Source organism: Cicer arietinum, chromosome 8 (genome assembly GCF_000331145.2).
Source record: "Cicer arietinum cultivar CDC Frontier isolate Library 1 chromosome 8, Cicar.CDCFrontier_v2.0, whole genome shotgun sequence".
Lineage (NCBI taxonomy): Eukaryota > Viridiplantae > Streptophyta > Magnoliopsida > Fabales > Fabaceae > Cicer > Cicer arietinum.
In genome coordinates this window covers 675,930-701,403 of record NC_021167.2, presented here as the reverse complement: position 1 = coordinate 701,403, position 25,474 = coordinate 675,930, and the positions used below count along the sequence as shown (strand labels likewise).

The following is a 25,474-nucleotide window of genomic DNA, read 5'->3' as shown; positions in this document are numbered from 1 at the left end:
TACTATGATTTTAAAAATATAATTGTCAATTTACAAAATTAAAAAATTAATATAATCAATGCTTATAATTTATAATTCGATCACCAAGTTGTCGGAGAAAATACGACTAATTTGGTTCTATTTCCACCTAAGATAATGGCTTTTTTAAGAGTGAAGGGAGATCTTTAAATAAATATTAGTCTCATGATGGATCTAAAAGAATATATCATGAACCTACCACGAAATCAAAATGCCTTTGATTCTTATAAAAAATATTTAATTGAAGTGAATAATAATTTTAGCTCCTTATTGATGGAGATTGCAACAAATTATAAAATGGTTTAATAATATAATTTAGTTTCTTATTAATGGAGATGACGACATATATATGATAATCGTAAGTATTTACAAAAATTAATCGTATTAAATTAAATAATTAATCATCAAAATATCTAATAATAAATGTTAATCTATTAAAAATGGAATCTTACGAGAAAAAAAATGGAATCTTCACGCGGTCAAAATATATAGTAGAGATCGAAATGCTTTTAGAATCTTGTATAAAGTCAAAAGTAAACTACCTATAAAGAAACAAATCTTGTATAAAGTCAAAAGTAAATTACCTATAAAGAAACTTCAATGTTCATATAAAGAAACTTCAATGTTCAAATTAGTCAAACATGTTCTAAATTTCGATACATAAACAACTTTAAATATTCTTTAATTAAGAAGGATGAGATTGTCCTAAGTCAATATTAAACCCCAAAACAAATGTTTTAAAGTGGCGTGAAATAGACATCTCATGGTACCTAAGGAAAAGGTTCTAAAGTTTGCGTCAAAACTCAAATTTTTAAGTCATCATCAAACTAAAGTTCTTTCAAACACAATCAAACCAATAACACAACTTGAACTTCATATACAAACAAGTCAAATATAAAGTACATATTAAAATACACAACAAATTTCAGGCCATTGATTTTACCTCTAAATTATAATATGTTATATTTTTCATCATTTTATATATGATTGACTTTCTTTCTTTATATCTAGAAAATATTAGACTTATCTCAATCAGAAAGGAACCATTTGTTGGGGAAATTTTGGTTAACGCTTTTTCATGCATAAATGAAACCAGTTTTCAGTGCTAAATACAATATATCTAAGAAGCAATAAATTAGCTCCTTCAGCATTTTTTAAGAAAGGAAAATAAAAAAACAATAATAAAAAACAATTCTCTTCCTTTCTGTTTACAATTATTCTTTCCTTCGCAAAGGAAAGAATGGTAACTGTTAAAGCTATAAAACTGGCAAAACCATAAAATACCGATTTGCCAATTTCTATGTTTCACCTCATCTCTCATGAACAATATAAACATAGTGATCAAGGATTCCGGTAATTAAGGACCTCGACTCGGGGCAAAACAAAAGCAACCTGAAGCTTGATCATCCGGTATCATTCCACCACCTTTGCTTGTATCCAGTGCTTCTAGCATTTTCACAACCTCGTCCATTTCGGGACGTTTGTTTGGATTTGCATCCCAGCATTTCCGCATGATGTTCGCCATTGCACTCGGACAGCACCTCGGCATTTCAGGCCGTAAATTCTGCACAACACAAGCAATATGAAATCCATGTGTCGCGGAGAACATTAAAAGTAGACAATCATGTTATGGTTGAAATGGAATGTTCCATAAAAGATTCATTTAATCGTACCTGACGGACGACAGCAGAAGACACGTCAGCAAAACTTAGATCTGGATAAGGCATATCACAGCAATAAATTTCCCACAAGCAAATGCCAAAGCTATAGACATCACATGTCCTGTTGTAAGGTTTACCATCCAAAACCTACACATTGTTGATGAATAGATTAATATTTCAAGCTAACAACCGCAATTGCGAGCCTAACATACCTTGTGAATAAGTTGTAAGTTGCAACTAGCATATGTATACTTGAAATCCCAAAAAAAAATTACACTACGAGTCTGTTTGGATCGACTTATTTGAACTTATTTTCTGACATCGGCACCTATTTGAAAGAGCTTTTGGAAACAACTTATATAAAAATAGTTTTGATTTTAATTTCTCTTTTGTTATAGAAATAGCTTACACATAAGCACTTACATGATAAGTGTTTAATTAAGTTGTTTATCCAAAAAGAGCAGTCTCATTGAAACAGCAAGTCACATATCATTTAATATTTTTGAAAGCAGCATGAATACCTCAGGAGCCATATATCCAAGGGTTCCAGTTTCACCAGTCATGTCGCTTGGATTCATAGCTTCAACCCGAGCAACACCAAAATCAGCTATCTTTAGATTCCGGCTACCATCTAGCAACATATTCTCCGTCTTAACATCACGATGAACAATCTTCTTCGAATGTAGATAGCTAAGACTGCATACATATTGAGGAAGGAAAATTCATATTCAATATATCCTTATAGGATTTGCAGTTTCTAATTGTAGGGATAGAAAAAAGGGACATACCCTCTGGAGAGGTCCAAAGCCAGCTGAACCACAACCTTATAAGCAAGTTTCTTCCGCCTATTTTTGATCAAATATTGTTTTAGTGTTCCGCCGGGAAGAAACTCGACAATAACGCAGCATGCCCTAGAAGGATGTGTCTCTTGATTGTCGGTTGAAGAGTTTTTTGAAGGAATCTTAAGATTTGAAGTTCCCATCGAAGCTCCAACAAACTGTCGCGGAAAATAAATACAGAACAGTCAATAATCTGAAAAGTTAATCGTGATTCATCAATACAAAATTGTACCAAGTAGCATTCATTATTTTCAATAAATGAAATATCAAAGACCAAGTTATTACTTTTGTGACATTTGGATGGTCGAGTTTGTGCCAGACGGCAACCTCCTGCCTAAAAGATGCACGTAAAGCAGCAGTTTCCGCAGCAGTGGCAACACCATCCTCACCCCAATCCAACACTTTCACTAGAAAATTCAAGAAGACAGTTCAAAAGTCAGAAAATATCTCTTCATTCTGCATTGCTCTTAATCACACAAAAGCGTAACAGAGTTAGCAGCATAATGCTATATATTCCTCACACCACTAATCTTTCTTCTCCTTACAAATTTATTGAGCATTCATAAAAACACAGTTTGACATAAAGTGAATATAGGAGTAATAGTTTTGTTTGATAACTTTTAAATGTGTTTGGAAAGTTTCTTTTCATTATGCCGCGATGTTGGTGAAGACATCATACCACGTAATCAACTTTGATGGAATCAATGAATTTTAGCTTTTGTGTCCATGTAATTGATTACATGTGGAACCAACAAATTTATTTACAAAAATGATTCTACATTTTAACAAAATCAATTCTTCTAAACTCACTTTTAAAATATCATTAACAACACAATTCAATTTATTTAACCTCAATTTGGTTAGAATCAATTCTGTTAAAATTAAAATCTAAAGCAAATGAACCTTTATGCGAATTCGGAAAACCTTTTGCAACCTTCAAAGTCAATTTTGATTGAAGTAGATGTGGTTTTGTGTAAATGCAAATGTTTCAATAGACCAACATAAAAAATTCAGACAAACATTTAAACAATTTAAATAATAATATTTTAACCGACAACAAATCCAATATATGGCGGGAAAATTAAGCTCAAGACACGGACATGGATTCCCTGCGATCGAGGAGAATCTTGCATTCATGCAGTCAATCAAATACAACCGTTACATGAAATTCATATGGCAAGATTTTCGAATACAAGCACAATCTTCATCCAACAACCAAGATTTTCACCTACATTAATTCAGACCGCAGGAAATCCATTTCGCGCCAAACTCACAAGCAAAGAAAACCAATCAATTCTTGTATCAAGCATACAAAACATTTCATCAATTAAAAACATTGAATTGCATCATCAATTTCTAACCAAATTAAATAAATAAATAAAATTCGTATACACAGTGTTAATTAATACCTGCAACATCTTGTGTATCATATGTGCCTCTATAGACAGTACCATAAGCCCCATGAGCAACAATATATCGCAAATCCAACTTTGCTAAATCAATCTCCCATTCTTCTCTAGGCCTTTTTGTCTCATTGGTGTTTCTTGACCAAACCCTGCTTAAGTGCTTTTCCAATTGAGCATCCAAACTTTTGAGATCAATTCTATCAGCTCTGAAAATCATATCTTTACTACTTTGGTTTCCAGCACCCTTCATCTTTGAATTCATACCTCCTCCTTCCAATTCTCTCTTTGGTGTCCTAATAACCTCACCTTCAAAATCCATCTTCACCAATGATACCTTCAAATCCCAATGATGATAAAATAGATCTTTTTCAACAAAAAATAAATAAATAAAATCAGCCGCAAAATTATTATTTAAATATATAAAAAATTGACAAGAGCATCACAAAAGTATGTTCTTTGATATATCCTTCCTAGAAAATTGACTTCACATGATTCAGACCCAGAAGAATTTTCTCCTCACCAACCATTTTGTTTTATTGACTTCAAAAATATTCTAATCAAAATTAATAAAATAAAATAAAAACTAAAGCTACCCCAATTCAAATTATTAGACAAGCAATACCAATGAACCAAAAAATCAAATTTTTTTAATCAAAGAAAAAAAAAGTATATGGCAAAGCACAAACCTTTGAAAGGTAGAAGCAACTATGAAACTGTCAGCAGAATCATCAAAGGAACGAAGAAAAAAAAAACCCAAAAAATAAAATCAGATTAATAATTACGCTACATAATAGAGAAAGGAAAAGACGAAAAAATTGACTTAAAAAAAAAGTCGGTGCGTGAAAGGGTGGGATTTTGGATACCTTTTTAGCTTTTTTTAAGAATAAAAAGTTGTGGTTTTTGATAGAAGAGACAAAATGGGAATTGAAGAGGTTGTCATCATCAAGAAGGAACCAGATCCTTAACAACACATTGCTGTGTGTAATATGAAACTTGATTTGATATTCTAAAGGTGTTGTTTTGTTGGAATTGGTAAAGGAGCGATTTTGAAGGAGAAAATCACACAAAAACAAAAACAAACGAATACAGATAGTAAACAAACTCCAAATATGATAAACCAGCGATAAGGGTCGCAGAAAGAAGCGGGTATGTTCCCTAAATTGTGGCGGAAGAGAGAGAGAGAGAGAGAGAGAGAGAGAGTTTCAAAATAGCTGAAACAGTGGCAACTATAACAAGCAAAATGCTAACAAACCAAACATTACCTTCTTTCAATTCTCTTTTCAAACTTCTGATATCATTATTTTTTTTAGAGATAAATTTTCTTATATACTCCAAACTTTTTTTAATAAATATTTTTTACATCCATAATAAATTATACTTTAATTCAATCTTTCATTGTTTAATCTGCCATATCTATTATCTAATAATGTCGTTGTAAAATATGATTAAAAAAGATTAAATTATATGTTTAATATGTGTTATTATAGTTTAAATTTAGAGAGTCATTTAACTCTGAATAAAAATTATACTCATTTTGTCATGTTATTTATTTTTTAAATTACATCTTTATCACAAATTCTTCTTTTTAAATTTTGACTAAAATCAAATATTTTAAATAGTCAAATGATTATAATATTTTTTCAAAATCTAACTATTATAGTTATTAAAAATAATTAGTGTGTGGCTAAACCATATATATAAATACTAATAAAATAATGTATGACTTCTGTTTGTTGACGACAAGTATTTTGTGTTGTTTTTTTTAAATGTTAATTTTGGGTTGGAAATGACACGTGGTTTCTTCTCCGCGATTCTTAATAATTCCGTGGCATTGATATGTACCGAAAGGACCTAAATAAGGACAAATCTAGGACACATTGTTTTGCTTACAATGTCGTATTGTCCTCTACAATTTCTGTCGTTTTACTCACTTCTTTGTATAAGTTTATTTATTTTACAATTACAATGTATGTACCTAAACAAAGAAACAAAGTCATATTTGTCAAAATAATTGTTTGACATCAATCCTATTTAATTACAGCCAAATACAACTCTATTAGACGGGAAATTTTTTAATGTTTATTTGATTTCTTTATGTAAAAAGAGATTTAGAGGATGTATTGAATTTGTTTTTTTAATAGATAAATTTTGGATAAAAATAGTAGTGTGGATTTTACAAGATTATGTAAAAATTTATTCTTTTAAAAGAAGATACTTTTAATCAATGTTTTTTGGTTTGAAGTTTAATGAATTAATTTATATAATGTTTATAAAATAAGAATTTTTAGGAATCAAAATGAATTTATATAATACAAAAAAAAATGCATTGAAAAAATTATCAGATTTCAAATAGTCTCATTCATGTTTAGCATGATTCAAGAGAAATAATGGCAATACATTACTACTAATTTTCAACACATTTTTTTTTCATTGTTTAAAAATTAAATAAATCCCTTCAAATATTTGTGAGTCCTATATATAGCTGGAAAAGTTATATTACTTTAAGCAATATGTGTTGAGTAAAAAAACAATATTACCATAAAAAAAAAACCAATTTAAAAAAATTATAATAAAGAGCCATTAAAAAAGATATTAAAGAAATAATAAGGACGTTGATTTTTTTTAATCTTAAAATAAATAATAAATATTATTATAATTAATTAGCATTACAAAATCTTAAATTCAAATTCGAAATAAAATATTCAATTTAAAAATATTGACATTTATCAATTGAATTACGACTTAAAAACGAAAATATAATTTAAACCTATGCCAAATATCATTATCATCTCAATCATATTTCTCAAAGATGCATTACATAGAATAATAATTCATTTTTCCATAAAAAATAATTAAATTCATTTTTCCGTTATATGCAACATCTTCGTACATCTAAGTGGAACACAAAAATAACATTATTTATAAAAAATTACAATCCACTAAAAATATTTTTATCTAATTACATACTACATATGGGGAGAACAAAATTATGAAAAGAACAACATTACCTAATTACATATCATGTCATTTAATTAATGCTATATGTGTTATTCCCAATTCATTGTACTTTTGTTTTCTATTAATGATAACACTGAATTAATGATAATAGTGTATAAAACAGTTGTTGATAAGAATATCTTGTGTGAAATAAGTCATTTATTAAAGGATGTAGAGAGTAAATATAAGGAAATGAAAAGGAGAGTTAAACTTATATTATTATTATTATTATTATTATTATTATTATTATTATTATTATTATTATTATTATTATTATTATTATTATTATTATTAATATTAATATTACTATAAATTAATAATCTTAGTAAAATTACAAGTCAAATGATTTTTAGAATTTTACAAGTCAGATGACTGTTAGAATTTTTGTTTGAGCAATGCAATTTTAATATTTGTTTGAGCAATGCAATTTTAATATTTGTTTGGTTGTAATTTGTTTCTAAGTGAAACACTTTATTTGTGTTAGGTTTATTTTTTAGGAGCTTGTATCTTGTTCCTTTTCCTTTTAGTAGGCTATGAGCATTTATAATAGGCTTGTTTTTTTCTTGCCGTTATGCCTCTCGGCTAAAGAAGGAGGTGAATGAATGAATTTGATTATTCCGTAGCTACTCTAGCTTCTCTCAAGAACCATTTCAATATTATCTTATTCTTGTGGTGGATATGCAATTCTATCTTATCATTCATTATAAACATATGATTGTTTTTATCACTTATCCTCTCCTTTTAGTTATTTGTATGTTTCCTTTTCATTCTTAATTATAATACTTTTTTTAGGTTTAATTCTACTTTCTTATTAGTTTTTCATAACATTTATAAATACAAAATCATTAAAATGTGCATTCATTAAAATCAACAAAAAAGTGATAAAATCTAAAGATGAATAGCCAAAAGAGTAATGATATTAAGGACGATTCTATTCATTATCTAACTAGTGACTCTATTTATTATCTAATAGGAGCTCTTGCCCTCACAATTTTTTTATTAGTAAGATATCTATTTCTTAATTTAATACACTTTTAAATATATGTTTTTCGATAACAAAAAATAAATGTTGTCCCACCATTCTTTCTCTAATTTTTTTTCATCTCCACTTTTGTTCTATTTCTCAATTACATCTTTAGACACTCCATTTTTTTTCTTTTTACATTAGAGAATCAAATATTTTTCATGTAAAAATAATATAGATTATTTTCACCCACTTTACTATAAAAACTTATACTATTATAAGTTATTACTTTTTTTTAATTTTCAAGACCAATTAAATCTTCATGTTTTCTTAATTAAAAAAAGTTTGAGCATTTATTTTATATTTTCTTTTGTAAAAATATTATATTATTTTTTTACCTCCAATAAACAATATTTTGAAATAATTTATAAAAGAACCTTGAAAAACAATACTAACTATTTATCTTTTTAATCATCATTGAAATTCTACTTTTATCAAATGAACTTCAATAAAAATATTTATATCTACACATAGGAAGGACATGGGCCGCCACACTATGAGACCCAATAAAAAACTAAAAGGTCCAAGGTCATGCAACAATAAACTAATAAGTTATTTCAAACATTCTATTTGTCTACACTTTACAAAAGTTTAAATTATTTTATTCTCTACTGAAAAAACCATTTTCTTATGAAATAAGAAAAATACTCTTAACCTTGTAATTACTTTTTAATCTAAAATTTATTTTAATTTTCTAATGTACTACACAAAGTTTGAAAGATTGAAAATTAAACCACTCGGTTGAAAAAAAAGTCAAACTCAATCTTTATAATTAGTTTTGAGAGATTTGGTTTAATGACTTATACTACATATTTACCTAAGTGGTTAATGGTTATACCGATTCTATAGCTGTTTTGTATTATCCACAACCACGTTAATTCTTCAACCTCTTTTGAATAGCTCCTAATTAAAAATTAAAAACGTTATTTTAGGAAGGGTTATCTTCTATGGTCATAAATATTTTCTTTATTTATACTATTAGCCATGTCTCCTAACAAGTGTTTGGTTATAACAAGTCTTGCACCTCTCTCAACTCTATATAAATGGATTATGATCTTCTACAACAACATCATATTTATCTATTTTATTTGATTTTATCTACAACTAGAATTCAAGAAATGGCTTTCAAGGCAGTGGTAAACCAACCCGTTTTCCAATTTTTATTTTTAAGTTCGATTATGACTTTAACATTTTTTTTACTTTCGTTTTTACACCCCATTGAGACGGATTAATTTCATACACAATATTCAAAAATGAATAATTTGTATAAATTATTTCCTTATTTAAAATCATTGTATCTAGTATATTTATTTTAATTAGTGTAATTGGAAAATCAGAAACCTACCTATAATCAATCACACTTTATAATATATAGTAGTAATTGATTTTGGTAACATGTAGAAAAACTTGCGATCGATGGTGACAGCACTAGGAGGAGCAGGAAAACGATCATTTGCTACCTCGACCACTCCGAAACTGAAACCAATGTCCACGACCATAGATGCTTCCCACAATGCTCACAACACTTCTAGGTGTGTGTGTATTCACATGTATAGTTAGTTTTTGTAGCTATTTTTTTTTCTATATAATCTATGAAACATATATTAAATAAATCAAGAAAATAAAATAGAGTAATGTTTATGTTAAATAAATTAAGAAAAATAAAATTAAAAGTTTGAAAGTGTTATGATATAGGATAAGCACTCTGAAGGCAGAGTTAACACCAGTGTACATTGTTTGTGGAATGGTTGGTGTGGCTGTGGCAATTGCATCACACACTGCCTTTCAACAACTGACACGTTCTCCAACTGTTCATGTTAACAAGAAAAGAAGAGAATCACTTCCTGAGGTTTCTGATCCTGATCGCACTGTCAATTCTGCTGATAAATTCATTAATGGTTCCTTCTTAAGGAAAGTTTCTCAAATTCAAGACAATAAATCCACTGTTCATGATTCTGTTCATCCTAATCCTTTCACTCGGTAATTTAATTCATCTTATGAAGACATAAATACTCATTTTAATTTATAACTTTGGACTAATTATTGATTGATGTGGTTAATTAATTTGTTGCAGTCCTCGAACCACTGAGACATTGAAATCAGTTGGTGTTGATCCTGCTAGGCGTTGACCTGTTGACTCTGCTTTTCCTTAACAAAAAGTGGTGGCTGATATATACTATTAATTATCATGATTGCTTCCATCTTTCATTTTTGGTATATGAAAATGCAAGATGTGAAGGTGTATATAATTTGTGTTTGATTTTTTATGTGTAAATTTATGTAATATTAGTCCTCGTTCACTCTTTAGAAAGTGGAACAATGCGGCTCTATGTATTGTATATAATAAATAAATAAATAAATAAATAAATAAAGTCACCATAGAGATTGTAAATTTGATTAAGATTGATATGCATCTTATACTTTATAGTGTTGCACACTTGCACTTGACTACCTAATTAGTTTATACATAACTAACCAATTCTCCAATAACTGTTTTATTTTAACTAACAAAACTCACTTTTTGAATTAATTTCAACACTTCTTATCCCATGGTTTGTAAAAAATATAGGTTGGACTGGTTAATTGATTTTAATAGTTTATAAGTAGACGTTCTTCTACTCCCCACAATTTTTAGTATTTTATTAGATTAAATCGATAATGAAAAAAAAAATAACATTATTGATCTATCGATTACTTTAATCCAATAATATTTTTTATACATTTTAAATAAACATTATGAGATGGACAGCAACTACGTGATCTATATTGAAAGGACCAATTTTAACAAATTGCATCTAGATAATAAAGTAGATTGAGCCGAATTGATCTATTCTAGTGATTGGATATGAAACATACCCTATAAAAACTACATCTCATATTTAAATTTAAATCTATAATCTTAATAAATAAGATAAATGAGAAAACAACAAATTTAAATCCACAAAAGAATCTTCAAAACGATAAATCTATAAAGACATAAGGAAACTCCAAACCCATAAAAACTTAAAAAAAGAAAAGACAAAAACAAAATATAAATAACTAAAATAGTAAGTTAACCTATATTTTACTTATTTTAGAAAGTTGACTAAAAGTGGTGGTTATACATGTAAAAAGAAAACAACTATAAGATGCAGATATCTCTCACTACACTTTCACTCACTCTTTATACGAATATTAATTATTAATCGCGTACTACTACTGCCTTAAGCTTGAAATTAAAACAGTGAGTTTTCAGCAAGACGACAACCTAATTTGATGAACAAAATTAGCGTAACCACAGAAGCTTCCTCCAGAAACGTACATGAATCAAACCAAATACATTCAAAAAAATAAAATTAATAAAATAAAAACCGTATCGGTATTACTGGCATATATTATACACTAGGAAATGAATATTTAATATATTTATATGTATTCTTCCTGACACTAGGAACAGATTATCCCTTTGCTGTCTCTTACAACACAATTGACACCAACCCTGCACCCTCCTTGATATTTGATCTTCCACCCATATTTTATTTTTTAATTAAGACTTTTGGACTATACATTGCTCATATCAATGTACCATATGGTATCTACAAATTAAAAAAGAATGATTCCAACTACCCCGCTTATAATATTTGTTATATTTTATTTCATCTAGATTTCCTGACCCCCTCTGCCCCTCACCCTCGCTATGTGCTTTTAAGAAATTAAATATGATCTAAAATTTTGTTAGGGAGTCCTTTATTTAATTATTGGTAAGAAGATAAAAAAAATTTATAAAATAAATAATTGAGGTGGAATGGCACGTGAGAGAGAAAGTACGCATGTTACTGAAATAGTCAACACTATGATTTCATAATTCATACTCGCTCGCATGAACTCAGAGAATGTGGGGGGGGGGAGGTACTAGTAGTAGTATTAGATGGTTGGAAAAGTAAGCAATTTACATACACACTTGACCACTCCACTCTTTCATCATTATTTCACACACTTTTTTAACATTATTAATTTATTTATTTTGTATTGATGTGGGTAGGATAAATCACGTGAGGAGAACACCAATGTGTATGACTTACAAATTATGGGACCACCTGTCCTACTAAAGGGGACCTCTTTAGGAAGAGTTTGGTGCCCAATCTACGGAAGAGAATAAACGGTGGAACTTTGAAACAGAATGATAAGGTAGAGAGACATCATATATAGAGGCATAGTACTCGTGAACAACTTTAATTTTACACCATCAAATTACCCTCCACTTCTCAACTCAATTGGGCAAAACAATTATTTTCACACTAATTGAGTCAGAACTAAGTTGGTGAGGAATAAATTGTCTTTTCATTCGGGGTGAATATTGGGATTCTTTTACTTCTTGTTTTCGTACTAGTTTGTTAACTCTCTAGGTTATTTATCTAATTCAGTAGTTTCTCTTAGACTCTTTGTTGGACATTTTAATTTGTGTATGAATTAATTAATCAAGTACCATTGTACTCTTTCTTTATGAGTATAAATAATTTGGCACTCTATAATTTGTAACATCCAAACAATCTTAAACACTTTATATTATGTACCAATGATTCTGCTATTATACCATGACCACACGTTTCTTATACTATGTTATATATACACTCTCTCGAATAAATATAAGCAAAAGTTATTGTATCATATTTTAAATTAAAATTAGATACATAAGCTTTTTAATTATTTTTTTTATTTTTATATTTTATTTTAAACGAAATATTTTATTATTAGATGAAAAAAAAAAGCAAAAGAAGATGAAAAGCAAAATACCAAAACATGTCCCTAGAAAAAGAGACCCCCTAAAATATATGCAAGTAAGGTCGAAGATAAACCTATCAAGCCTTCCTGCAATGCAACTAATAGGTAAAATTTACAACTGTCTCATTGCTTGTTGGGGTGAAATGTGGATCTCTAATTATTTATCTCCGTATTTGATGGGTCGAGTTTTTTCAGCCACCTCAATCAACATATATTAATTTAAAAATTATATTTATTATAATTAACACGATACCATAGTCAAATAAAAAAATACAATAAATTAAAATTTATATTAAATTATATTTTTTTAGAGAAATGATTAAAATTCATAATAGATAAAAAAAATATTAGACAAATTAAATCAATGCATTTAAATAAGTTTTTTTTTTTAAAAAAAATATTATCAATTTTACTAGCAGAGCAAATTTGAAATCGAGTGCATCTATTAACACCCTCAACCCCGTCCCACTATTGAGGTTGAATTTTGGAAAAAAATTCATATTTGCACAATATTAAAATAAGTTTCCCATCAAAGTTAGAATGTGTACATGGATTACCTTTAAGTGCGAATTGCTTTGCTATCTCTAATGTGGAGAAGCGGAGTATTACAAGAGTAATTAGAATAATTGTATAATTTTTAATTTTTTTTTGTGATGTAATTGTAGGGTTTGTTATTAGGAGATGAAAATTGGAATTTTATTTTATTAGTACTAATTAAGCAAAAATACACCTACAATATTTTAAATTTAATTAAATTTTCGGTTATGTTTTTTTTTCTTTCTTAATTTGATTTTGTAAGTTACATTTTGTTGCTATTATTAGTCTTTTGTCTCAATTTCAATAGCAATTAATGCCGTTGAAATGTAAAAGCATTTGATCATTATAAACTATAACAAAAAAAGGCAACAATATATCTTTCGTACTAATATTTCAGAAAATATTAATCAAACCTTATAAATTATAAATATTTCTTCATTTTCTATATAACTATTTAAATACATGTATAATATTATAAATAAGATAATAAATGTCTATCACATAATTAACGCTTTTAATATGGTAGGCATGACAGTAGGGCGGATGGGGGTTTTGTCTTCCCATCCCCGCACTCGACTAGTTGAAAAAAAATTAGCACCTCCCTAAATTTTAGTATTCTTCTCTGCACGCGATAGAGTTCGAAATTCCTCGTTCACCCGCACCCATTAAGACACATAAAGTAATAAATTTAAAAATTATATTGATTATAATTAATAAAATAAAATAATTATTATTATATAATAATAAAATTTAAAAATATTAAAATCATATTTTCTACAGAAAAAATATTATAATTTTTTAATATTAAAAAATATTAAATATATCAAGTACATACATGTATATAAAATCAAAAATAAAAATAATATTATTAACAAGGTTAATTAATGTTTAGAATCAAGGTGATTATGAACACCCAAAACCTGTCTCCGAATGTTAATTTGGAAAGCACATCACTAAATCAACATAAATTTTTTTTTTAAATTTTAAAAAATAAATATGCAATTTAATATAATTTAAAAGTTAATAATACAAATTAAGTATAAAGTAAGAGAAATACTTCAATAATTATTGGTTAAAAGAAAAAATATTAACTATTAAAGGTAGAAAAGTTTGATGGGAACAACCCAACAAACAACAGAATAGGTTAGTTTGTGACCCTAAATAATCAAAGATAACTTAACTAGTAGTACTAGACTACTAGTACTATGTGGATAGTATTAAATTGCATGTGTGGAAGTTGGTGTTATAGGATTGTGCTCTTACAGTAACTGACTGGAAAATGGAGCCTCTTGTCATCCTTCATTTGTCGTAGATTCAGCTCAACAATTTATAGCGTACTATACACGCGAGTCTTCACGGGTTTCCGTGTGCCTGAGTAACACCCAATCTCTCCCTTTTCAAATTTGCAGCGCGCTAAAACGCAAACTGCCACCGTGTCATTTTATCTTTCCCAGTCACTAATCTTAACGGCTGCGATTCGCCGAGATTCCAAATCCCTCCTTTTTTCCTTTTTCTTTTCTTTTTAATAATTAATTAATTAATTATCATCAAAAGCATTAATGTACGTGATGGTTAAAATAATTTCCACAGACACATATGGTAATCATTATTTGTTGAGTAAAGTAGTAACTGTACAATGCCTTACCTTGTTTGTCACCTCCATTAAACTGGTCAAACGTTTTTATTATTGAAATCAATTACTCATGATTTTTCATGAGGCTGAAACGTTTTCTTTATGGTTTCATTAATTTTTTCATCGGTTAAAAAAACGAATACACAAAGTATGACATCCTCTTGACATAAAAATCTTGAGGGAAGATGTGATATTTTTAATAGAATACAATGCAACTGTAAGGGTAAAATTATGATATAATTAAATCGCAGTCTCCCACATATATATACCTTTGATAATAAAAAATATATTTACTTCGGTGGATTGTTACTATGATTGTACTGTTTTATTTCTCTTTTCAATCAATAAAAAAACTCACTTCTCTTCCCATGATTAAAATAAAAATAAAACTTCCGTAGAAGTTTGGTAAAAATATTAATAGGGTGCATTTGAACACTAAAAACAAAGTATAATTGGAATTTGAGTTACAATAATAGTGTTGAAGGAATATAAATATCTTCGTCACCAACTTGTTTGTTTTATTCATACAATTATCCTCATAAAATTTTAAATTTTACAATTCTAAATTAAAATACTAAAAACACAACTTTCAAAATTTAATTTTTAAGACATTTATTAATATTTTCTTAAGTAAAATATAATAGTAGTATAAAGGTAAAATTAACTAATATTAGACTTATATAAGAGTATATATTTAATAAGAAATTTACATTTTGTCACATAATATTATCAATTTTAGAAAATATACAAGAGAGATAAGATGACAAAGTTATAGTTTGTCAATTGAATATTAATCTAAAATTAATTTATATTATATATATTTTTAAAAGAATTTTTTAATTTACACTTATTCTTTTTTTAGTTGATGTAAATAATTGAATTATTAATCTATTGATATTTAAGTACAATTTATTAATTTATATTTTTTCTAAAATAAAAATAATAGTTAAATAAATAATATTCTGATTAAATTATAGATTCCATTTTAGAATGATTATCAATTAAAAATAAAGAGTGAATGTACGTTAATAAAAGTAGTATTTATATTAAAAGTGACAGTAATCATTATCATGCCTACAACAAGAACTACTAAGTAAAAATTGGACCTTAAATTTAGTTGCAACAAAATAAAAAAGAAAAGAAAAGAAAAGCGTAGTACAAGAAAATCAAGGTACAGTAAAGAGTAAAGCGAGAGGATCTTCTTACTTAACTGTTATACGTTACTTTAGTTAGGGATAAAAAATAAAAAAAATAAAAAGAAGAGTGAGTGTGTGGGAAAAGAGAAAGAAAGAAAAAAAAAAAAAAAAATAGGTGGTGGTAAGAATAAAAGGAGGAAGAGGGAAAAAAAAGAGTAAGAATAGACCGACAGCTGTGAAACGATCGTGGTAGGGCAGAGCACCTATTTGTCCCCACTCCCTTCTTCTTCTCCCGCTCTCTCGCTTCTTGAATATCCTCTTCCTTCTTCTTTCTTCTTTCTTCACTATACAACATTTCATCAATAGACAGATAAATTCTATTGTGTGATGCGGTGTTGCTCCCTCTCTGGATATGGACACGCCAGAGAGGAACCAGATCAACACTACCCTCTCTAAATTTGAGGTTTGCTATCCCCACCCCCCCTCCACCTTTCATTTTACTGCACTCTTTCTCCTTTTTCACTTCCATCCCTCTCATTCTTTGCATGTCTTTCATTACACTCTTTTTTTCACTCTTATACTTCCTTTTTTTTTTTAAATTGTTTTTTTTTCCGACTTCAAGGTTTTTCTATGTCGTTTTTAACCTTTTTTTTCTCTGTAAATAATTGCTTCTTCTTATCCTACTCAATTTTTTGTTTTCTTTTTTTAGGGATTTTTTAAACTAACATTTTCATCCATCGTGTCAATTAGTATTTCACTACTGTAGATCTCTCATCAATTATTATTTTTGCTTTCTACTTCATTTTTTTTCTTCTTTATTTAGGGCTTTACTGTACTATATACTAAGTCTAAACTTTGCATCTTCCAATTCGTATTTATATTTCAAATTGAGTTGGTAATTTTCTTCATTTTTGCTTAATTATGTTTTGTGGTCAATGGTCATTGGATTTGCTCCTGAGTGGGTTATTATTGTCTAGTTTTCTTGTCTGCAATCATGCATGCATCTATAATATGCATATTTAATTATTTACAATGTTCAATGAGTAATTTTCTCTGATCTGTTCCTTTCACAATTTTTTTATATATTTATGAATTATTACTGCCTTTTCCCATGGTTGTTGGTAGCTTTTGAAATGATTATCTCTATTTGTTCAACACAAGTTACACTTCATGTCTGTATTTATGTATATGAGGTTTTTATCCTTTAAATTACAATTTAATTTAATTATACTTTTACCCTTTGCTATATGCAGGATTCACCAGTATTCAACTATATCAACAATTTATCTCCTATAAGGCCTGTTAAGTCTGTTCACATTACTCAGACATTCAATTCACTTAGCTTTTCATCCCCTCCATCTGTTTTCACTTCACCCCATGTCAGCTCTTTCAAGGAGTCTAGATTCCTAAGGAGGTAATTTTGCAATAAATCCTGTCTTTTTTTGTTTTACACTTTTAATTTATTGTTCTTTAGCAACTTTAATTTATAGTATAGAATTTATATATTGAGATGCTCTACTCTATTATTATTATGTATTGACTCATTTTTTATGGTTATTAATCATTTATCTTTATAGACATATCTTACTTGACACATCAAAGCCTAAGGATTCAAGTGAAGATGTAAATAATAAAGTCTACTCAAGTGAAGAGGCTATTGCAGATTCTACTCTTTCACATCTTAACACAAATGAATTACATGAAAGTTCTGATCAAGGGATATCAGTAGGAAATGGTTCAGTTGAGTTATCTAGTGAACATGCAAAATTCTCAGATGAGTTACCACAGGCTTTACAGTATAATTGTGGTAGTCCTAGCTATGATCCTCCACTTTGTGCTGATGAGGCTAATTCTCTTTTGGAATTGCCGGGCGAAGGTGTATCAGATGCTGCCTATGTTCCAGATGGTTGTAAAACAGATTCGATTGAGTCTGAGTTGCATCTACAAGGACCAAGTCAGATCGATCCAAAGGAAGAAGGCGCAGACTGTGATTGGGCTGGTTTAATTCCCAATGCCGCTGATCTGTTAATTGAAGCAGAAGCAGAAGCTTTTAAGGGTCTAATGCAGAAACCTTCGGGCTCTTCTATACGACTTAGCGATTTTATGCCCCTGCTTCAGCAATCTACTAACAATAATGATCAGAAAATGTACATGATTAAATCCGTTGCTTCTGGTTCTGAACATGAAATTGAAAATCATTGTTCTGAACCAGTTGCCTTGGCAGATACTGACCATATACAGGACAATCTTGCTAGTGGTTCTTTAATGACTAGCAATCCGAATGAGCAAATGGATGACAAGGTACGAAAGTTAGTTCTGTTACTGTCATATCTAGGTGAATTATGTGCATTATAATTTTTCTTAAAAATTTATTATAGTTGTCTATTATAGTCTTTCTTACATGCAGTTGTATTTTTCCATGAGTTTATACCAAAGGCATGATATTTCTATAAGACATTTTCTTCATGAAATATTCAACCTTATTATATCATATAAGCCTCTTTCACATTCATATGTGTATAACTTTTTGTTATGGTTTTTATTAAAATAACATTTCTAATTCTAGCAATATACTGTATCTCTGTGATTTGTAGTCAATCAGTACTTTGTTGTTGGTTGTACTCCCTAAATCATGCTTCAGTTAGGAAATGTTTTGTATGGCATTTTGTATTCTTTTGGGGTTTATAAATTTTTTAAATTGATTATTTTTGTGTATTTAACAAATCAACCACTTTTTGTGTTTCAGCTTGTTTCTGTCACGCACCGTGGTATCCGGAGGCGCTGTCTTGACTTTGAAATGGCCAGTGTGCGAAGGAAGAACTCAGATGATAATTCAAAAACCGGCTCTAGTACAACACAGTCTGAAGTAAGCAATGCTGCTAATGAAAAACAACTGCTCCCTACAAAGCGCAATGCAGATTCACAGAGGTGCATTTTGCCGGGTATCGGTTTACACTTGAATGCACTTGCCACCTTAAAGGATCACAAAGGCTTACAAAACGAAAAGTTGACTTCTGGAAGACAACTCAGCCTGTCCAACTCTACTTCCTTGCTACTCTCTACATGCCATGAACATCAGCATCTGTCGGTCTTATCTGTATCAATATCATCTGAAAGAGAATTGGACCCATCAGACAATGGGGTTCAGCCTACTGAAGATTGTTCACAGGCATCAGCTTACATGGCTGGTGAAGATTTCAACCAGAATAGCCCTAAAAAGAAAAGGTAAATGAAGACGTTGATTATACCTTTTAGTGCTTTATGCTTGAAAAATCCATCTCATTCATTTTATTTTTTCCGATTAGCCTTATACTAAGCTTTTATGTGCAGGCGTAAGTCAGAGCCAGCTGGAGAAATTGAGGGCTGCAAACGCTGTAATTGCAAGAAATCAAAGTGCTTGAAGCTGTAAGTTGAAATAAAATACTTTTTTTATGTTCTGTTGCATCAAAGACATCAGTTTACTATATGTGCATATCATGATGAATTTTTATCTATTTTTGTTTGTTAGCTATAATGAAATTCTAATATAACAGGTTTGTTAAATTGTACTGTACTAATGAACTTTACCCATTAAATTCTCTTACAATATTTCAACCAGTCTGGTAGTCTCATATTCTCTTGGATTGTTTTTCCTTCTGTAGAATGTAAATTACTTTTGACTAGCACTTTGGAGTCCATTATCTATGTTTTAGTGGTCCTTTTCATAGGCTGCATAGTATTGTTAATTTCCTTTACGTTTTATACAGTAATGACTTGCAGTTTTAGTCTTTTTATTACATGAACAAAAAGGAAAAGAAAATGACCATACTGGCTCTGAAATTAACCATAGTACTATTTTTATCAGTTATTGTGAGTGTTTTGCTGCTGGTGTCTACTGCATAGAACCCTGCTCCTGTCAGGAATGCTTCAACAAACCTATTCATGAAGATACTGTTCTTCAAACTCGCAAGCAAATTGAATCTCGCAACCCTCTTGCATTTGCTCCTAAAGTCATCCGAAGTTCTGAGTCTGTGCCTGAAGTTGGGGTTAGAAGATAAATCGAATTTAGTCTTTTGCTGTTGTAACTCATAAGCAAATTTTAAAGTGTATTAATTATTGTCTTCTTGCAGGATGACCCAAACAAAACTCCAGCTTCAGCACGGCATAAAAGAGGGTGCAACTGCAAGAAATCAAGCTGCCTTAAGAAATATTGTGAATGCTATCAGGTTTTTACCCTTATTATATCATGTATATCTCCAGTTTCATTTATAATATGAATATGAATTACATATGGTTGTTTTCTTTTGAAGGGTGGTGTTGGTTGCTCCATTAGCTGCAGATGTGAAGGATGCAAGAACGCATTTGGCAGAAAGGATGGTAAGCTATCCCTTAAATTGCACATTATTTCTGCTATGCATTGCCAATCAGTACCATTAGCTTTCAATTAGACTTGTACATCTGTTTATTCCTTTTATTATTTTTTTGTTCAGGGTCTGCTATTACGGAGATGGTCGAAGGTGAGACAGAAGAAGAAACAGAAACAAGTGACAAGGGTGTGGCAGAAAAAGCTATTCAGAAAACTGAAATTCAGAGTATTGAAGATCATCCGGATTCTGCTGCTGTCTCAACACCATTACGGCTTTCCAGGTTTGATACGCCGAGTTTTTTTTGTTTTTGACCGCAAACACGATTAAAATTAATCCCCCCCATTATTAATTGATCTTACTTCATTTCTATGGAACAGACCATTGCTTCCAATGCCCTTCTCATCAAAGGGAAAGCCACCAAGATCTTTCGTTACAACTATTACTGGTTCTGGATATTTTGCCAGCCAAAAGCTTGCGAAACCAGATTCTCTTTGGCCTCAATCTAAGCCTTTTCAGACTGTTCCAGACAACGAAATGCCAGAGATTCTCCGTGGTGATAGCTCTCCTATCGCGTGCATCAAAACTTCTTCTCCCAATGGCAAGAGGATCTCTTCTCCTAACTGTGAAATGGGATCATCTCCAAGTCGCAGAGGTGGCAGGAAATTGATATTACAATCTATTCCTTCATTTCCTTCTCTCACACCACACCCTTAGAATGGTTACAATTTTCATTGTAAGTTAGCCATCACCTATTTCCCGTCTTTAGTAATGTTTTTAGTTTGTTCCTTGCAGTAAAATTCATGCTTTAGATTTTGTGTATATTGAGGTTTGTTTTACTTTGGTAATAATATTATGTTGTGTTTCTTCCATAAGATGTAGTACTATTCATTATTCAAGTGATGGTTATAATCATTCTCGGGATTAATCTTTACGCTTTTCTGTTATGATTTTGGACATTTCATTATGATTAAGTTCCTAATGCGACTTGCAATTTCAACAACCAAACGAGATGTATAGTTCTAATCTAACAAGGTCTCTCAAGTATACGTATGAAGCCTATGTTGACTGAGTAATCATGGAACAAAACAACCGACAACAAATTGTGTTCTCATACTTTGCTTTTAAATACACACTCTCTCTCTCTAAAAAAAAACAATTGTACAAAGAAGTCAATTTTTCTTGCTCCTAAAGACTAACTAAATAGACCAATGTAACCCTAGGAAAATAACAGAATCACTCAAAGCACTCTTAACCTAAAACAGAACATTCACCAAAACTAAATATTTTGTAGACCATTTTTAATAGCCCCCTCAAACTTATGTTTATAAGATATAAAAAGGTCAAAATGAAGTGATTTGGGGAAGATATCCGCCACTTGAATTGGTATGATGTCTCAGCAGGTAGCAAGTGAACAGTTTCAGATTTGATTTTGTCCCTTACAATGTGACCGTCCTTGTCTAAATGTTTCGTCCTCTGCTAAAAGTTGGATTTGTGGCAATGTGAATAAGGTGACAAAAGATGGATGCTCAATGAAGAATTCTTGCAGTACATAAAGAAGCCACTGTGCTTCGTAGGTCATCTGTATTTAGAGAGACCTCTTTAGTTTACCAACCATATTTGTTAGAAACATTCAAGCCATGATGAACAGTCATGTTAACATCCATAAAGGAAATCAATATTAGGGGTTCAGATATAATCTTGAAGGGTTTCAAGAAATCTGGTTTTTAGCATTTACAAAGAAGGGGTTGTGTACCAACTTTGTAACAATCACGGTAGACCTTGTAATCGTTTTAAATATAATATACGAAGAAATACTGATTCATTTGAATGAGGATTGTATGTGTTATAAAAGCAACGGCAAAGTAGAATAATTAGTATAAAAATCTCAGTATGATTTTTTTTTTTGTGTATAATCTCTTTATATATGTGATTTTCTGTTTATTATTTTGTATCTTGATGATTGGAGGCAAAATTCTGTTTTTGGATATTCTGTTTTTGAATATTCTGTTTTTGAATGATGCAAAAACTTGTATATTGAAAATCTAGTTTTAAACTTTTTCATGATTTGAAGTGTTGATTCATAAAATGGTTCTTCGAAAAAATCAACAATTGTGAATTATGTTTAAAATTGAATTTTCCAATTACTTAATTTTTCTATCATTTATGTATTCCAGCACAATTTTAGTTTATGTGTCATTACAACTTTGCTTGATTTAATCAAATTATCTTTTTGTATTTAAATTATTTTTTCGATTGATGTGATTAATTGCAATAACATTCAAATTTCTAATTAAACTCTCCAATACAAATAACCTTTGACCATCACATTTTAATAAATTTCTGCTGCATTAAAAAATCTATAAAAAAGCTGGAACTCTATTTAAACCCTTCTTAACTTCAAAGGCTATCTCGATTAATAAATTACACATACTATTAATAATTTATATATGCCTGTTAAATAAAATTTGTCATAGTTTTGTGGGGGAGATTAAAATGGCAGTGCTAGGGCTACTAAAAAACGAAAAAACAAACTAATTAATCATCTTTTTGTGAAATGGGGCTTGATGGGACCAATATATATAATAGATAGAGTGCCTTTTCCACAACGCCTTTCTAATTCAAAGATGTAGATTTCAAAGACAAAGTTGGTGAGGGTTGTTCTAGTCTCGGAAGCAAGAGTTATTAATTAATGAAATAAGAAACAATGTATATATACACGTGTGTACAAATTTGTGCACCATTCTTCATTTCCACATCAAATAAATCTTAGAGAAAGAAGGGGCAAAGTATGGACTATAGAGCAAGATCACATCATTGAAGATGGGGTCGGTGATTTTCAACCACTCCAAATACTTTTCTTTTAAAAGCATTTAAATTTTGTTAGGTAGTAAACATCAAATAGTGCCTACCACCTAAATAAAGGAGGTGTATATCAGAGTGGGCTCAATATTGCCTTGTAAACATAACATTGTTGACAAATAACCTATGGGTTGGGATGACAATATTATTTATTTATAGAATAAAATATTTTGACCAAAATAAATATAGAATAAACTATTACTTCACAGATAATCTCTAAAATATATATAGCAATTCATCTATGATATATAGTTAGTTTGTGAATCTATGTATAAATAGTATTTCATATATCTTATTATAATATTAAATAATTATTCTCTTACTTTTTTTCTCAAAATTTTCTTGAAATTTTTTTATTTAAAATTAATTGATTTATCTTTTCTCGTTTAATTTTTGAACAATTTACTCATCTTTCTCTCCTTCTTTTTCTATTCAAAACTCGTTCTTTTTCATTATTTCCTTCTATTTTCCTTTGAAATCTAAGTTAGAATCATCTCATTATAAAATAACATTAAAAACACATAAGACAATGGACATTAAGGGCAACATGTTTACCGACAAAACTTTACTAAGACCCAAGACTTCTTCAATGATATGATATTGACTTTGTTTTAACATCAACAACTTTCGTATGTATGAAAAAGATGGAGCTAAGTGCCTTATTCAAATTCTCCTCATCGTCAAACTCAAGAATATATACTATCAAATCATTTGTTGAAGATTTCTCAAGAACACTAACAACATCTAGTGATAAAATATTTTTTTTTTGTCAAATTGACATTAATAATAAATGCAAAAGATCTTGTATACTATCAAAAAAAACAAGATTGTTATTGTTTCTAGAAGAAAAAAAAATCCATAATTGGATTCTCAATTAAAAGTTCAAACTAATGACTAAAGAATTGTGCATGGGATTTGTTAAAAAAAAGTATAAGAAGATACTGTATGGAGTTGTAGACTCGATCAAACACCAACTACAAAAAAAAAAAATTGTATTAAAATATTTTTTGTTCTTATTTCAAGAGAAAAATAAATCTAACAAAAAATTATTAGTCGGTGTATTTATGGCGTTCAACAATTTTTTAGCTAATATATTTTCAACATAAAAAAGTCTTTTAGATGATGTATTTTCAACATTCAAAATATATATTTTTTCCAATATTACATCATTCAAAAAATATTTTTTTTCTAATATTTCGACAATCCAAAAATCTTAGTTAATATATTTTTGGCATTTAAAATGAGTCATTGTAAAAATCATTTTTTTTCTTCAATTGAAATGTTCATCCTAAATTGAAAATGTTAAACCACATTCTAATTTGTAGAACTGTTAGAATTAATTTATATTAATTGGAAATTAGTTAGATTAATTGCAATTAATATATACCAAGATTTTACTATCATGAAACGAAGAATTTTCTGTAAATGAAACTTAACAAAATAAAAAACTATTTGTCTCTTAATTTTATTTTTGTGATTTCTTCTCTACTTTTCCCAAATATAATCTTGAGTAATGACATGTTTGGCATCACCACCACCAATTGACCCTTCACCATAAGTATTTCCTTTTTGGTTCAACTTGATATTTCGAATCATTAATTATATAGTGGGGGCACCTTCTCTTTCTAACCAAACACCTTGACTAATGACTATCATCATGCATGTTTCATAATACTACTACATTCAATAATCTCTCCAAAGCCAGATAATTACGTGTATAGTATATTACAAAAGATAAGTATTATATACATACAAAAAAATATAAGTATTAAGCAAGAGCACTTATTTGAAATAGTAAAAATTTATTTCAATTTAACTAGAGGTCTTAGATTTAAATTCAATCTTAAAAATACTATATTATAATATTAAATTTATTAAGAGATAAATTTATTGTTTACTATAATCTATAATTCTACCTACTTAACTTGAGAGATAATATATGATTAATTTTTTTATTTTAGAATTTGTGTTTTGTTAATGCATGGACTTTACAAAAGACAAATTGTTCCACCCCACCATTGCTTTGGTTTAGTATCTCACTTTATTCCAATTGTTTTAAGAATAATCATTCTTTAACATCAAAACTTGACACACTATATTATACAATTTATGCTTTTTTTAATAATTTTTTTCTCTAAACACACACATCTGAGATGTAATTTATACACTGTAATGTATTTTATACAATAGACTATCTGTGTATGTAATGTTCAAAAGTGTGTCCAAATAACAACACTCTAGGTATTGTCAAATAGGA

General features: G+C 29.2%; 3 protein-coding genes across 6 annotated transcripts; 2 read left to right on the top strand and 1 right to left on the bottom strand.

Moving 5' to 3' along the window:
- Positions 1-1,135: 1,135 nt before the first annotated feature.
- LOC101515498 (serine/threonine-protein kinase 52-like) lies at positions 1,136-5,288 on the bottom strand. 4 transcript variants are annotated; one of them, XM_004511318.4, is made up of 8 exons: positions 4,788-5,167; positions 4,611-4,637; positions 3,928-4,287; positions 2,804-2,925; positions 2,468-2,676; positions 2,201-2,375; positions 1,692-1,826; positions 1,136-1,582 (listed from the first exon to the last, which is right to left on the bottom strand). In XM_004511318.4, the coding sequence occupies exons 3-8, from the start codon at positions 4,241-4,243 to the stop codon at positions 1,376-1,378; spliced, it is 1,164 nt and encodes a 387-aa protein (XP_004511375.1). In that variant the 5' UTR covers positions 4,244-4,287; positions 4,611-4,637; positions 4,788-5,167; the 3' UTR covers positions 1,136-1,375. The 4 variants fall into 4 exon arrangements, with proteins under 4 accessions (XP_004511375.1, XP_004511376.1, XP_073220750.1 ...); XM_004511319.4 differs by having other exon boundaries at positions 3,928-4,258; XM_073364649.1 differs by lacking the exons at positions 4,611-4,637; positions 4,788-5,167 and adding an exon at positions 5,187-5,288.
- Positions 5,289-8,961: 3,673 nt separating this feature from the next.
- Positions 8,962-10,337, top strand: LOC101515179 (uncharacterized). Its single transcript, XM_004511317.4, has 4 exons — positions 8,962-9,081; positions 9,347-9,477; positions 9,641-9,925; positions 10,020-10,337. The coding sequence occupies exons 1-4, from the start codon at positions 8,989-8,991 to the stop codon at positions 10,072-10,074; spliced, it is 564 nt and encodes a 187-aa protein (XP_004511374.2). The 5' UTR covers positions 8,962-8,988; the 3' UTR covers positions 10,075-10,337.
- A 5,887-nt stretch (positions 10,338-16,224) lies between these two features.
- LOC101514854 (protein tesmin/TSO1-like CXC 2) lies at positions 16,225-21,270 on the top strand. Its single transcript, XM_004511316.4, has 10 exons — positions 16,225-16,475; positions 17,266-17,426; positions 17,590-18,313; positions 18,759-19,237; positions 19,343-19,417; positions 19,857-20,037; positions 20,122-20,217; positions 20,302-20,368; positions 20,482-20,638; positions 20,736-21,270. Exons 1-10 carry the CDS (start codon positions 16,425-16,427, stop codon positions 21,070-21,072), a joined length of 2,328 nt encoding a protein of 775 aa, XP_004511373.1. The 5' UTR covers positions 16,225-16,424; the 3' UTR covers positions 21,073-21,270.
- Positions 21,271-25,474: the final 4,204 nt, after the last annotated feature.

Bases quoted from the DNA above. Each gene is read 5' to 3' on its own strand.
- LOC101515179 (XM_004511317.4), top strand. From the start codon at position 8,989: ATGGATTATGATCTTCTACAACAACATCATATTTATCTATTTTATTTG. The intron at 9,082-9,346 runs GTAAACCAACCC...GGTAACATGTAG, and splicing joins AAATGGCTTTCAAGGCAGTG to AAAAACTTGCGATCGATGGT. The intron at 9,478-9,640 runs GTGTGTGTGTAT...GTTATGATATAG, and splicing joins AATGCTCACAACACTTCTAG to GATAAGCACTCTGAAGGCAG.
- LOC101514854 (XM_004511316.4), top strand. From the start codon at position 16,425: ATGGACACGCCAGAGAGGAACCAGATCAACACTACCCTCTCTAAATTT. The intron at 16,476-17,265 runs GTTTGCTATCCC...TGCTATATGCAG, and splicing joins CTACCCTCTCTAAATTTGAG to GATTCACCAGTATTCAACTA. The intron at 20,369-20,481 runs GTAAGCTATCCC...TTTTTTGTTCAG, and splicing joins CGCATTTGGCAGAAAGGATG to GGTCTGCTATTACGGAGATG.
- LOC101515498 (XM_073364649.1), bottom strand. From the start codon at position 4,243: ATGGATTTTGAAGGTGAGGTTATTAGGACACCAAAGAGAGAATTGGAA. The intron at 2,677-2,803 runs GTAATAACTTGG...TTTCCGCGACAG, and splicing joins ACCATCCAAATGTCACAAAA to TTTGTTGGAGCTTCGATGGG. The intron at 2,376-2,467 runs GTATGTCCCTTT...ATATGTATGCAG, and splicing joins GCTTTGGACCTCTCCAGAGG to TCTTAGCTATCTACATTCGA.